This window comes from Bufo bufo, chromosome 6 (assembly GCF_905171765.1).
Source record: "Bufo bufo chromosome 6, aBufBuf1.1, whole genome shotgun sequence".
Taxonomy (NCBI): Eukaryota; Metazoa; Chordata; class Amphibia; order Anura; family Bufonidae; genus Bufo; species Bufo bufo.
In genome coordinates, this window is record NC_053394.1 from 241,219,006 (window position 1) to 241,233,835 (window position 14,830).

Consider the following 14,830-nt stretch of genomic DNA (forward strand, 5'->3'; position numbering starts at 1 on the left):
AAGTTTCTGTCCTCCAGGCTGATGAGGTTCCTCAAGTGCTCTTCTTCAGTTCATGTCCTCTTCTCAATCACCCACTGAGGCTAGCTATCACATGGCACATATTGTATGGAATAATCTGCAGATCCAGCCTTCATCTACTTCTACCTTTATCCAGGGGGTCCTTGGTGTGTAGCTTCCTTGGCAATGCCTTCACATAGTTCATGTTTGTCACCAGCATCTATCAAGCCCACTGCTCTCTCCCACCTAATGTCCAGGCTTTAGACAGGCGACCAGCCTGTCTCTTTTGACTGCGATGCGCCTGTGTTCCCTCTCTGAGCTCATCTCTCCATCGCTCAGTGTTTTCACCAAGACTATATTGAGTGGTGAGTCTCTGCAGTCACGTGGTGGAGGAGGAGGAGGAGGGGGTCCTCCGCAGTTTGCTGTTTGTTGGGTCTCAGACACACATAGAGTGTTGGAGAGAGCTGCAAGTCTATGCTTTCCCCCGTCTAAGCATCATAAGACAGACTGCACTCCACATCCCACCAGGATCTACCCTGCTTTGTCTCTGCTCTGAGCATCTTCACCATTCTTATCTCTGTACCACCACCAAATCCGAGCTGATGTGCTGTCTGAAAGGCTGGAAATGGAAGTGTTGATGCTCTGCTTTCTCCCCTGGATATTTCAGTGCATTTCGGTACGGGCGGACTCCATCATCCACATTGGTAAGCTTGTGGAGCAATCATGCTGCTGATCTCTAGGATGGGGTAGAGAGAGAGAGAGCTCCTTAAAATCACCCCAGGGCTGCAACCAGCTCCTACTGAGATGTGCTGCAGAAAACTTGTGTCTGCCCGGAGGTGAAAGGGTTAATCCTGTTGCTTGCATTCTGTGTTGGGCACCCATGGGCTTGGAGAGGGTCTGCATGGAAGCTCCAGAGATACTGAGGTCTGTGATTGCAAACTTGTACATACTGTGTGTCTTGTCTGCCAGCACCATGGACAGCGAACCCAGGAGACTGTAAGTCATCTCCAAGTTTGGTGGGCAGAGGCCAGAGGCTTCTTACAGGCACTGATTGCCATTCCTAATGACTGCAGCCAGGCTGCTGTAATCCTGAGCATGTAGGTCTGGCTGATGGGATAGGTACCTACCAGCAGGGAACTTTCATGCCTTGTGTAGAGTGGATCCAATAAGAAGAGCCCGCTGTGCAGCTTTCTAGCAGATGTAGCTTCCAGGGATGGAACAGGAGAAGGGAGGGGGGCTCAGGCTGCATGTGTGTATGGATGAGAGACGGGCAAGGAAACTGCAGGCTGATGGGGAAGATACAGAGACTAATGCAGATTATATCGAACCCAAAATGGACAGGGACAGAGATGTGGCAGCTTAGCTCAGAGCCAGGCGCTTGGCACAATGGATCTAGCAAGGTAATACTGATGTGACATACAGCAGATGGCATACCTAGACTGAAAGCAAGACATAAGGGCAAGTGGTCTGCCCAGGGGAATGGCTGAAGGGGGTGATGGTGGGTTCTCATAGTCTCATGGATTAGTGACTAGGACTCCTTGCCATGCCGGGAGCACGAGGAGATGGAGGGAGCCTGTCCAAGCACACAGCATTGCGGATCTATTAAATTAGACTGGGTGAACTTTAAACCTGTCCTCCTCAGATGTAGGAGCTATTAGCTGATGTAGCTTGCAGGAAGGCTGCTGCCACTGTATAATAGTGTACCACTAGGTAAGTTTGCAGGCTGAAATAAGCCCGTCAGCCTCTACAGTATGCTAACCTTGGCATAGTCTGTTTGCACAAATGACCCCCCTCCTCTTGTAATATAACATTGCTGAGACCCTTAATATCAGTTCACCTTGTTTCCATTGAAAATACCCCCTGATATTACAGTGATGAGATCCACCTGTAATATGAAAGCTCAGTAGTGTGCCCGTCCTTGTAATATTACTGCACAGTGGTTACACTGATGAGACCTCCCTCTCCGAGGAGACCCCTTACAACATGCACAGTATTGTGAGGTGAAGAGACCCCCTTGTAATATTACTGCACAGCTGTCATAACTGATGAGACCTCCCTCTCCGAGGAGACCCCTTACAACATGCACAGTATTGTGAGGTGAAGAGACCCCCTTGTAATATTACTGCACAGCTGTCATAACTGATGAGACCTCCCTCTCCGAGGAGACCCATTACAACATGCACAGTATTGTGAGGTGAAGAGACCCCCTTGTAATATTACTGCACAGCTGTCATAACTGATGAGATCTCCCTCTCCGAGGAGACCCCTTATAGCATGCACAGTATTGTGAGGTGAAGAGACCCCCTTGTAATATTATTGCACAGTGGTTACACTGATGAGACCCCTGTGTAATATTACTGCACAGCTGTCATAACTGATGAGATCTCCCTCTCCGAGGAGACCCCTTATAGCATGCACAGTATTGTGAGGTGAAGAGACCCCTTTGTAATATTATTGCACAGTGGGTACACTGATGAGCCCCCTGTGCAATATTACTGCACAGTTGTCATAACTGATGAGACCTCCCGCTCCGAGGAGACCCCTTACAACATGCATAGTATTGTGAGGTGAAGAGACCCTCTTGTAATATTACTGCACAGTGGTTACACTAATAAGACCCCATGTTTAATTGGAGAGACCTCCATCACTGAGGAGACCAATTACAATATGCACAGTCCTGTGAGGTGAAGAGACCCCCTTGTACTATTGGTGCACAGTGGTTACACTGATGAGACCCCAGTGTAATATTACTGTACAGCTGTCATAACTGATGAGACCTCTCTCATTAGGGAGACCCCTTACAACATGCACAATTTTATGAGGTGAAGAGACCCCCTTCTTATTAATGTTCACAGTGGTAACACTGATAAGACCCCCCACAGCTGTCATAACTGATGAGACCTCCATCATTAGGGAGACCCCCTGTACTACTAGTGCCCAGTGGTTACAATGATGAGACTCCTGTGTATTAGTATCTCACAGTTGTCATAACCGATGAGACCTCCCTGATAGAGGAGACCCCCTACCACATGCATACTCTTCTGAGATGAAGGAAGCTATAGTACTTTAAGTGCAGTGATGAGACCTTCTCCTAATCTTACCACACATTTGTCTCCACAGATGAGATCCACGGGGTGTTTGGCCAGCTTGTGCCAGTGCTAAGTATGTAGTTGGCATCTAGATCTGGGCTGTCACTGCCTCTGGATTCTCGTGGTCAGGTGCCCACCCTTTAGGAAATCAGCTAGGCTCTCCATATTTCTCCTGTTGTCTCCATGCCTCTCTCTCATCCACCTTACAGAGTGAATAAGCTATGCTTTATGGAGAAAAGAGGCCGCATTCAATAAAACCTCAGTCCCCAAGGAGGCATTAACAGGTCATTAATATAGAGATGGAGTGCACAGTCCACATGTTGTATACCTGCTCCATGCAATGCCATTGCACCATTCATGAATGCAGAGGATGTCATATTCAAAGCTTGTTTGCATTTAGAATACTGTCAGATTGTATCAGGGTATGGTGTCTAAGTGTAGATTATTCCAGATCTGGGTATACATTCCATGGATGCAAATCATTTTAGATGAAACCTGGTAGCAATGTGTGAAGGTTGTATTTGTACTCCATATTTAACAGTGCAATTAAAGCTATAAAGAAACCATTGAAATGGCATTGATATGTCAGTGGCTTCAGCAGCACTTTAATAAGTTCCTAGTGGGACAGCTAGGCCTTCTAGAAGAGGTCACAGGAGGCTTTACCCTGTTGCATCAGATGACCCCTCTTGGCCAGCAGCCCACCACTGTATATAGCTTGCACATATCTGATGTAGTGATGTGGATCACTGATGGATCTCTCCACAACAGGTGCAATATTTGAAGAAAATGCAGCAAAGGACAATGAAATCTTTCAGCTGGCCGTGTCAGATCTGAACCTCAATGACGATATTTTACAAAGTGAAAAAATTGGACACACCATAAAGATTATAGAGCCCAACAACCCCTTCCAAGCTGTCCAGGAAGGTAAGTCTGTAATATCACATGAATGGCCACTTACATGCATAGAAGAAAACAAGTATGAAGCAAATTATTGCCAATTAGCTTTTACCAAAACTTGTGTATTCTCCTAAAAACCCAGTCTTCCATATTCTTTAGCTGGAGAGGCTTATGCAGTATATTTCCTAATGCATTGGCCTTGATTGTATAGATGAGGGATTTTATGTGTGTGTGTGTGTGTGTGTTACGTCATGTCACTTTCCTGGGGATTCACAGCTGCAGAATGAAGCAGAAGGTCCAAGTAGCAGAATGGCAGTGTGTCACAGAGGAGCCATTGTATATGCTCTTGCTTTGAATGAAACTTTTCTTCTGCCGCTAGTGGGCGCTGTGCTACCAGAAAAGAGAATTCTGGAGTGAGGATCCTGCACACTCCAGCATTCTGATTTATTGTCTTTGCTCCAGTACCAGGCACTTGCCAGTTATTTACTGTCCGTCTCTGAAGGGTTAACTGGCTTGACGACACTGAGTGTGCCCGTGCCTTCCTGCTTTGTGTTGCTGTGGCACTTTTAGTGCAGGATTGCATTAATGAATTGCCGGGACTCGGCCATTGATTATTCCTGTTTGGTAGGTTATTGGAAACATAGGCACTGAGCAAGTAGAAAATGATAAATCATTGGAGGATCCCTCATTGTCTCCGAAGTGCTCGCCAAGCTCTTTCTGCTCCAGAGGTAGAGAGTGGATTGGTTCAAGGTCACTTCTTAAAATACAGTAGTGCTATCAGCCTGGGGATCCTTCAGACATGATGCCTTCACCTCCTTCTGCTGGATGAAGAAGAAGAAAAGCAGCTTTCTTTCCATTATCCTGTGGGATTGAAGTGATAACCACAGCTATAACAGGCAGTTATGGCTATCTTTCTGGATGTTAGACCTAAAAGGGCTGAATTTGCCATTTTACTATTTTGTAGTTCATTTATATAACTTTCTAAGTAAAGAAAGCTGAGATCTATGATAAAAAAAAAGCCTGGTACATAAGACACACCATGCTAATGACAAAGTCCTCTTTGCCAGACTCACAAATGTTCATCTTTTTTACATACCATGTTGTATGATGAGAGTTATTGAGTCTACACATAAGTTATAGCTTTTCTGCTGAGGTTAATGTCAGGCCGCTCATAGACTACATTAATGATTTTTCATTGCTCCTATGAAAGGTCTGATTCTATAGGCCGGTCGGATGTCCACACGTGCCGACACCTGAAGTAATGTCAATGCATTGGTGCGTGATTCATTTGTATCCCCTTCTTCCCGAGAAAACTGGTACCAGTGGTGACTGTCTCCAAGTCCCTATAGTATAGTTCTCCTGTTGATGTCAACTAAAATATTCAGCATTGCTGAATGAGGCGTAGGAACCGGTATAAAAGCCATAGTGACCCAGTATTCTCTTTTTTTCTATCTATCAATCTATCTTTTTTAGTATCCTCAACACGCCACTCTAAAACAATAAAAAAAAAAAATCTTAACTATAACTGTCGGTAGGACAGTACATACGTCAGACGCCTTTTTAAGCATCATGTGCCTTTTTTATGTATCACATCATAGCATACTCTAGATATGATATTTCTGTGACAAATAGAGACGAGCTAATCGCTCAAAGCTCGATACTGGCTTAGTTTGGCTGAATCGGCCATTCAATTTATTTTGGTTCCGAATCGATCCTACCTGAATCAAAAGTGCTCCAATTGGCCTGAAATTGAATATCCGACACTCTGAGATCTCCCAGGACTAGAACATTTTTCTCTTGTCTCTCACTTTTTTTTTTCCTCTCTTTTTCAAAAACCCAAGATTTACCTAAATCGAATCAAGAAAAATTAGGATTTGCATGCAACCTGAAATTTCACAAAATGTGGGTCAACTTTTATTCATTTTTAATCAATTCGCTTGACTCTAACGACAAACAAGGGGACATTCATTCTTTGTTTTGCGTTAATGGTTATTTATCTTTACACTCTCATTTGATTTGTGAACCCAGTTTTCATTTGTATTCCATATAAGTCCAAATGTGCAATGTTTTGTAACTGTGGCCAGTTATGCAGTGTTTTGATAGGAAAATATACGACCACTGTAGTCGCCTATACACCCGTACTGTACCTCCACATGCCTCTGATTTCTGGCAAAAAGAGTTTTTTCAAGGACCTGGCCTTCTGCAAGTCTATGCAGATGCCCTAGTACAGATATGCTCAACCTGCGGCCCTCCAGCTGTTGTAAAACTACAATTCCCACCATGCCCTGCTGTAGGCTGAAAGCTATAGGCTGTCCGAGCATGCTTGCAGTTGTAGTTTTGCAACAGCTGGATGGCCAAAGGTTGGGCCTCTCTGTCCTAGTACCTAATTCTGGAAATCTTAGGATGACCAGTTAGTGTATCATTAGCTGTCAGGGCTTTCTGAGAGTTGTAGTCCCCTATAGCTATTAAGCCAGGTTTGACACCACTGGACTAGGGTGAGCAATATCTTAAAATGTTAATGTTACAATATGTTGTTACTATTATGTTGTTAATGTTACAATATCATGTTGTCCTAGTCAATGATATTTTTATTCTTTAGCCTTAGGTTTACTCTAGTTTGTTTTATCATAAAGGTAAATACTTTTATGTTGATTACAGCCATATAAAATATTTCATGATCTATAGCGCAGCAGAAGCTGAATAAAGGTCTGCTTAACAAAATAGCACTGCATGTAACAGCATGACCGACAAGCTTTAGTAATTATTGATATCAGGCAATGCTTTCAGATCAATAGCTTGTCAATGCAATATTGCCCTGAGCAGCCGCTGCTCTTCCGCAGTCATAATAGCTAACAACTTGACTATGTGCTAAGAACGGTGTATGGAGATTGTGAGCGCTGCTGAAGATGTTATTACAAAAGTCAAATAGATTATTAATGTTCCATACACAACCATGAATGGTATAGTCAGCTGTATGCTTATATGTACACCATATGCCATTCATTTACAAATCAGCACAGATGTTGGTGTTATATAATAGTAGTTGAAAATCAGAATACCTTAAGCATATTTTTACCTTAAGGCGATTACCATGTAGACCAGGGATGGTCAACCTGCGGCTCTCCAGCTGTTGTAAAACTGCAACTCCCACCATGCCCCGCTGTAGGCTGATAGCTGTAGGCACTCTGGGCATGCTGGGAGTTGTAGTTTTGCAACAGCTGGAGAGCCTCAGGTTGGCCATCCCTGATGTAGACATTTATATGATAAACATATGTTATTTTACAGCCAAGTTTCTTGCATTTGTGATGGTTGTGTAGAAGAGGTGGGGTAGAGGATGCAATGGATTAGAAAGTATACTTAAAACTTGGCTTAAAAGATGAAAATCTAACTGTTAGGAAACAAGAACATATGTCAGGAAGACAAAGCTAAAACAGTATACAGTAGGTACGCTACAAATTTCTCATAGCTCATCATCCTTGACCACTTTGGTATATGAAATCTGGTGTGGGATGGAGTACAGTACATTGGAGTGAACTGTAGTCATTTTCATGTGTCGATTCAATTGGGAATAAATGTTATGGGTCCATTCAAGTTGAAACCTCAATAGACCCATTATACAACACCCATAGAAGCCTATAGGTTGATATTAAACTTCTATGTGATACTCATTTCATACAGAGGCATGTCTCACAGAAACAGAAGAGAAGGAGTCTAGGGCAAAATCTGTCAGACAGCTCAACAGATTTTTTTTCCCTTACTCCAGTACTTCTTTACTGTTCCTCTTGTCTCGTCATGTCCCAAGATGAGTAATGCAAGATGATCAGCTTTGAAAAAAAAACAAAAAAAACGAATTTATCAATACTTCAGAGATTTTTTTATGCTGCATGTATCTGTCAAGGGTTTTGCAAGCATGTCACGGTAAAGTGTTGAGTTTTCATTCTGGGATATTGGATATATTATTGAATTCTGTGAGTCCTACCACCCACTATTACTACTTAAGACCACCAAATTCAACAAATGGCTCCAACATAGAGATAATGCTTTTACTTTTGCAGATAAATGGGTTGGATCTAATAATCTGCTCCAGTGGAAGGAAGCACTTATTGCTGTACCCAGGGGCGTAACTACCATAGCGGCAGACCATGTGACTGCTATGGGGCCATGGGCAAGAGGGGGGGACACTCTTAGTTGGGATCATCCCCTCTTTTACTGAGGGTGAAAACTTGGTCAGGACTCTACCCTCTAAAGGAACAACTTTTAGCAAATGAGGTAGTGGAAAAATGGCCCAAGGGTCATTGAAAAGGGTTTAGGCAGAAGCCCTTCTGTCCAGTGTGGGGGGCCTGGTCTGATCCTTGCTATGGGGCCCTTACTTCTCTATGTACACCACTGGCTAGATATTTTGAGGGGATTTTGCCTAGACTTATGGAGCTCTTGTTGCCCACTGGTTCATTTGCTTAAAAATTCATTGTTATGGAGATTCTCCATTGTCCTTTAGTAGGTCATAGCTTAAAGGGAGTCTGTCACCACTATATGGCCATATACAGCACTTACATGGCGCTGTAGCACACCTATACAGGATTCTAATGGCACCTTTGTTATTTTCTTTAGACATCCGGAACATTTGTGCTTATTTGTAAATGAATGGCATATGGTGTACATATAAGCATACAGCTGACTATACCATTCATGGTTGTGTATAGAACATTAATAATCTATTTGACTTTTGTAATAACATCTTCAGCAGCGCTCACAATCTCCATACACCGTTCTTAGCACATAGTCAAGTTGTTCGCTATTATGACTGCGGAAGAGCAGCGGCTGCTCAGGGCAATATTGCATTGACAAGCTATTGATCTGAAAGCATTGCCTGATATCAATAATTACTAAAGCTTGTCGGTCATGCTGTTACATGCAGTGCTATTTTGTTAAGCAGACCTTTATTCAGCTTCTGCTGCGCTATAGATCATGAAATATTTTATAAGGCAGAGCAGCCTGGGCACCTACACACGGAACACCACCCCTGGGCACTTGCGAGTGCTCATTTGCATATGAAATAAACGTCGTTTTTCCTGCTTCTGGATGTCTAAAGAAAATAACAAAGGTGCCATTAGAATCCTGTATAGGTGTGCTACAGCGCCATGTAAGTGCTGTATATGGCCATATAGTGGTGACAGACTCCCTTTAAGCCTGAGCTGGCTATGATGATGGAGCAGAGTTGTCATGAGCCACATGGGAGTCAGCTTTGGAAACTACACTGCTTGTCTGTACCACACAATAATAATATACCTGAGCAACACTGTCATGAGACATGATCATAATAATGCATACTTAGAATGGGGGTCATTTATTAAACAGAAATATACCAAAATTAGGCGTATTTCTGGCGCAGACTGTGGTGCAAAGGTCCTTTGCGATGCAATCTGTGACTTCTCCCTGCTCATGCCACGTCTAAGCGGCGGTGGATCCGCCAAAGTTATGAAGAGCCCAGTGCCTCTATGTAATTCCAGCAGATCCACTCCCAGGTATAGGGCTTATTAAGTTCGCTGCCTTAAATGCCAATCTTAATAAATGTGCCCCAATGTGTCTATTACATGTAGACATAGTGGTCACTGATAGAAGAAGTCATTGACAGCTTGGGAGAAGGAATCATCAGAATCATCAGTTTCCGTAGCTAGATATAAGCCTTTTCCTCAAAGCACCATGGCCTTAAACTGTGTGTTCTGTTTCAAGCTGTATTTGATGCAAATTATTACATTGTATTTTATTCTCATCCATTTTTGGATTCATAAACAAGATAACAACTGCATTGTGGAGTGATCACAACAATCACAAATTGTTATGCTTGATTATTTTCTTTAAAAGTTATGTACATCATCAGGGCATATTTTATGATTATGTTCTACTAATTTTTAGCCTAAAATTTATTTTTAAATTGGTCTTTATTAAAAATGTTTGTCCATTTCTGAGATATAGAGGTTGAAAATCAGTCTGCTGGCAAGCGGTCACAATCAGTTTTATTTGAATCCCATCATCTGACAGCTCATGTGTAGCTCTTATCTCTGATCTCCGGACCTAATAAACACTTATTTAAAGACAACTTGTCCCAATTTTTTTTTAAATATCAATTAAAACAAGATAGACACATATCCATTTTTTAAATCTATTTTCTGAACATGATTATGGGGGCTGCCATCTTGCACAAGCTGTTCTTAACAGAATTTAGAGAGCATTTAGAAAACTGCATTACAGCAGCAATGTGGGCAAAAAACACAATGGTCAGAAGAGGTCCTCATTGATTTCTATGGGAGAGTTTTGTAGGCATGCTTGTGACATGTGAAAAAGTCAGGGAGTAGATAAGCTTTTACAATCGCCTATTGTGAATGGTGGATCCAATGTTATCTGTATATAGAGGTGCTATCTGTTATTCTAATCCTGCCTGTCATGATAAGCAGGATATGGACATGGAAAATTAAAAATAACTACTAAAAAGTATTTAAAAAATATGGTTTAACATAAAAACACATATTAAATAATAGGTAATTTTCTGATGACACATTCCCTTTAAGCCATATTCTTAACAGTTTGAGGACAATTGATCTATAATGAGTGTTTATGAGGTCAGGAGAGAAAACAGCTACACATGATCCATCAGATGACGGGATTCAAAGAAAATAGTCTGTGACAGCTTGCAAACAGACCTATTCTTAGCCCATGTGTCTCAGGAAAAGCAAAAAAATTTAATACAGGCCAATTGAAAAAAATTAAATATGTTTTTTTGCCCAAAATGAGTAAAATGCAATCATAAAAATGCCATGAAGGTGTCTATAGCCTTTAACTATAGCATTTAGTTTCCAAACTGCATGGAAATGAATGAGCTCTATAGGTTGGCATACAGTATGTTGCCCTGTCTTTATGTGAGGAAGGCAGGGCAAGAAGATTATACTGTACATGGTAACAGAGTTCCTCCATGCTGGCTTATGTTCTTTAGAGTCTTCAGTCTTAACAATAGTGTTATCAGCGTTCTTAAGATTTTAAAATGAAAATTAATGAGAACAGTAATAGGAGGAGTTGAGAAGCCTATACTCTGTCACGATGCTGATGAAGATAAAGTGGAAGTCAGTCTTAACATCCCATTAATAACTGCTATCAAGAAGGACATGCACACTATCCTCTTTGTGACCTTTTATAATCAGATATTTTATTGCTTGCAGTAATTCAAGCACTTCTATAATTGCTATGATATTCTTAAGTTAAATCACAATTCAGCCACGCTTTCTCTTAATTTTGTATTATTAAAAAATCAAGCATTACATAACTAGAAAGAGAAATAAAAGGAGTATTGGGCATTAAGTATTAAAGTGGTTGTCTTACAGGATTCATTTTGTTTACAAATGGGTTAAAAAATCAAATAAACATTACTCACCCACTAATCCCCTGCCACTGCTGTTCTGGCACTTACCGATTCCACTCTGGGGTCCACTTCTAGTTCTATCTCAATGCACAGGTAATGGGAGGAAATGCTCAGTCAATTAGTGGCTCAGATGGGTCACTATTGTAGCCAGTGATTGGCTGAGGGAACATTTCCTACCACACAGTAAATGTAGACCTGCCAGGAGGTGGCAAGCACAGAACGGCAGCGGTAGGGGATCGGTGCCTAATGCTTCTTTTATTTTTGTGTTATAGCATTTTGGTAGTTTAATATGATACCTTGAATAGAGTTATGAATACCTTCATAGCAAGTTTGTAGTTGTTCAAATGCATTCAAGAATTGGAGCTACTTTTTTAAATGTTAGATTTTTTTATTTTAAAAATCCTATAGTTATGTATCTACAAGTTGGAAGGCTGAAATGTCAGCCTGGATTTGTGGGAGGGGCGTATGTCCCCTCATGAGCGCCGGCTCCCGTCTCCTCTGGGCGCTTCCGGATCACATCCACCCCCCCCCCCCTTTTTTTTCTTTTTTCTTTTTTCTTTTTTCTCTCTCCTCAGTCCCCTTCAGGGAATGCCCACTTCTAGGCTTACCCACGCTCCTCGCTCCCGGCACAACTCAGCCAGCTTAGGGCAGGGGTTTAGGCGCTCCTCCTTTGCCCTAAGCCCTCAGTTGCCTTTAGCCTCTACCACAATGCCTTTATATAATTGTGTGTCTCCATGACAACAGGTTACAAAGAAACTCTGTGTATTCTAATCCTGCAGTCATACTGCCTTTCGTCTGTCACCTAGTTTTCGCTAACCTACAGTACCAAATGTGAATTACTGTACTGTAGGGCAAGCCCTCTCCTCCACTTCCTCTCAGGGTCATGTGAAAACCCTTCTTCCCTAGTGCTTTTTACCTGCCCACATATGCCCTAAAATGGTGCTATATGCTGTTTTAATGGATTCGTCTGAAACGAACCTGCAAAGATTGGAAAAACTCGGTTCAGTCCAAACTGCTTCACCTATCCTTATTCTTAATGGCATTGGCTGTATGTTTGGGGTTATTGTCCTGCTGCAGACATTTGGAGCCAATCAGATGCCTCCCTGATAGTTTTGCATGATAAGTATCTGCCTGTGCTTCTCAGCATTGAGGACACCATTAATCCGGACCAAATCCCCAAACTGCATTTACTGAAATGCAGCCCCAAACTTGCAAGGAACCTCCACCATGCTTCACTGTTGTCTGTAGACACTCAGTATTGTGGGGCTCTACATCCCTTTAGTGAGCAAACTGCCTTCTATTATAGCCATATATTTACCATTTAGTCTCATCAGTCCTGTGCACCTGCTGCCATTTTTCCACACCCCAGTTTCTATGTATGAACGCATACTTGAGTGGCAACAAGGCCAAGTGACTCAAGAAGTTTTTACTCTATGAGGGTTATCCCCTAATGTAACAATATAATGGCTCTCGTTGTAAATGGAAGCATTCTAAAAATGTCATGGTTGCTGTGGAATTCCAATTTCCCCACTTTTATCCAACAGACTTGTCTACAAAATTCACAATGCCGTTCTAAAGAGCACAAATGCTCTTCTAAAGTTTAGGGTTTTTATACTTAATAATAAAACTTAATCCTGACATGTATTCAACAGATCATTAGACATGACGTCAAGGGTGAAGCTTGTATTTTATGTTTCCCGGTGCTGAATTCAAAAGTTTTTTGTTCAGTGCCGCACTTCTATAAATATGCAATTTTTCTTGTATTTTGGCACTGTCAACAAAAAAGAAAAGTGTGCTCCCGGCTGTGTATGGTCAGGGGATCGCATGTAACTGCAGATTTTCTCTCAAGCTTGCTGTTGTTAAAAGCTATTGCCCAGTGGGGTGAGCTCTTTTAACAATGTACCTCCTCATGTCTTGTTAGATGAAACCGGGAGTTATGTGGGACTGCCACTGAGAAAGCAACAGCGTGATTGTGGATTCTGTTTGTCAGTCTAATCCATGATTAAGACAATCCTGTGGAAATACCTGTTCCCATACAGAAGCAAATCAAACTTTCCATCTTGTAATGCTTCTTTTCTTTCACTGGAAAAGAACAGGTTATGCCATTTTTTTGACGTTTTGTATTTTCTAGCTTTGTCCAATGGCAGGTAACCTTTATTATTTGTCAAAAGAAATGACAATCGAGGAAAGAATTGTTTGTGACTTTAATCGCCATTGAACCTGTTATATATCTAGCTGACAATTCAACATTTTCTAAGACTGCAGCGTCTGCTTCCCATTGAAATATTTACAGGTGTGTATACATTTGCAACCATTGTTATCACTCTAATGAAGCTAAACTAAAGGAATTCCTGTCCACAAGGTAAATAATACATGTCTGACCCCAGGGGACATCTCTTGGGGAAAACAGCCAAGTAGAATTCTAATGCAGTGGCCCTGTCTTTGTTCAAAGAATGATTGTTTGTGAATGAAAGCAATTTCTTTGAAAGAACGTTCCCCGAAGGATCTATCACCCATTGCCCAGTTTCTTTGAACATGTATTCGCATTTGCCACAACTGTAATGGCGAACATGGACTAAAATGTGTCTGGCCGTTTATGTGGCCAAAATCTTTATTAGATGATTGTTGTTCAACTGATGTTCAACAATCAACCGACTTCTATCTTTTAACTGTTGCTTGTGGTTTGACGTAAACTGGGCAGCCATTGACGATCAACAGTCAGTGAACACTCATTTAATTTGCCAACCTCGGCAACATAATTGATAACGGGGCTTTTGGCAGCATCACAAGCGAGTCTCTAAACCTACAGTTAAAGTTAGGCTTCATGCACACAACCATATGTGTTTTGCAGTCCACAAACTGCCGACCTGCCAAACACGGATACCTAGCATGTGCATACTACCATATTTTTTTCCGTCTACTGAAAACGAACAAATGTAGGCCATGTTACATTTTTGCCGGACCATAGAACGGACATATGGTGTGCTGTGTGTGATGTGACCAAAAATGCAGTCATTTGCATGAGGCCTAAACATTCTAGCAGTGTAATGAAGAACAGTGAAGCGGATATAACAGAGGTACACCGTCGTTTTTGGTAGCAAATGCATCTTATTGTGAATCCCAATTAGTTTTCAGTTGTGCATTAATAACCGGAAAATATTTAGGGACGCTTATCCTCTTCAGATTCTGACAATTCCCATTCTGCTTTGATCTACAGCTATTGACTTCAGCTAATCACAGATTTCACTACAAACAGATAAACATATTGAAGGGAGTTTGGGCTGTATCCAGGGACCCGAGTGGCATCTGTAACAGGTTAATCACCACACATCAGAAGCTTTGGAGATTGGTTGCTATAACTACAGAAAATCTATGATTGGTTATTTGTACTTTACCGCATTTCGCATTGGAGACGGCAAAACAGGGAACATGAGAT

At 41.8% G+C, this 14,830-nt stretch overlaps 1 protein-coding gene across 1 annotated transcript in view; it reads left to right on the forward strand.

The window, feature by feature from the left end:
* Nucleotides 1–246: 246 nt before the first annotated feature.
* The window catches only part of GRID1 (glutamate ionotropic receptor delta type subunit 1), a 1,665,856-nt gene continuing 1,651,272 nt past the window's right edge, over nt 247–14,830 (forward strand). Inside the window, exons 1-2 of the mRNA XM_040434606.1 lie at nt 247–701; nt 3,855–4,010. Of these exons, the coding sequence (XP_040290540.1) occupies nt 623–701; nt 3,855–4,010 (235 nt within the window). The 5' untranslated portion in view covers nt 247–622. The remainder of the gene's footprint in view (nt 702–3,854; nt 4,011–14,830) is intronic.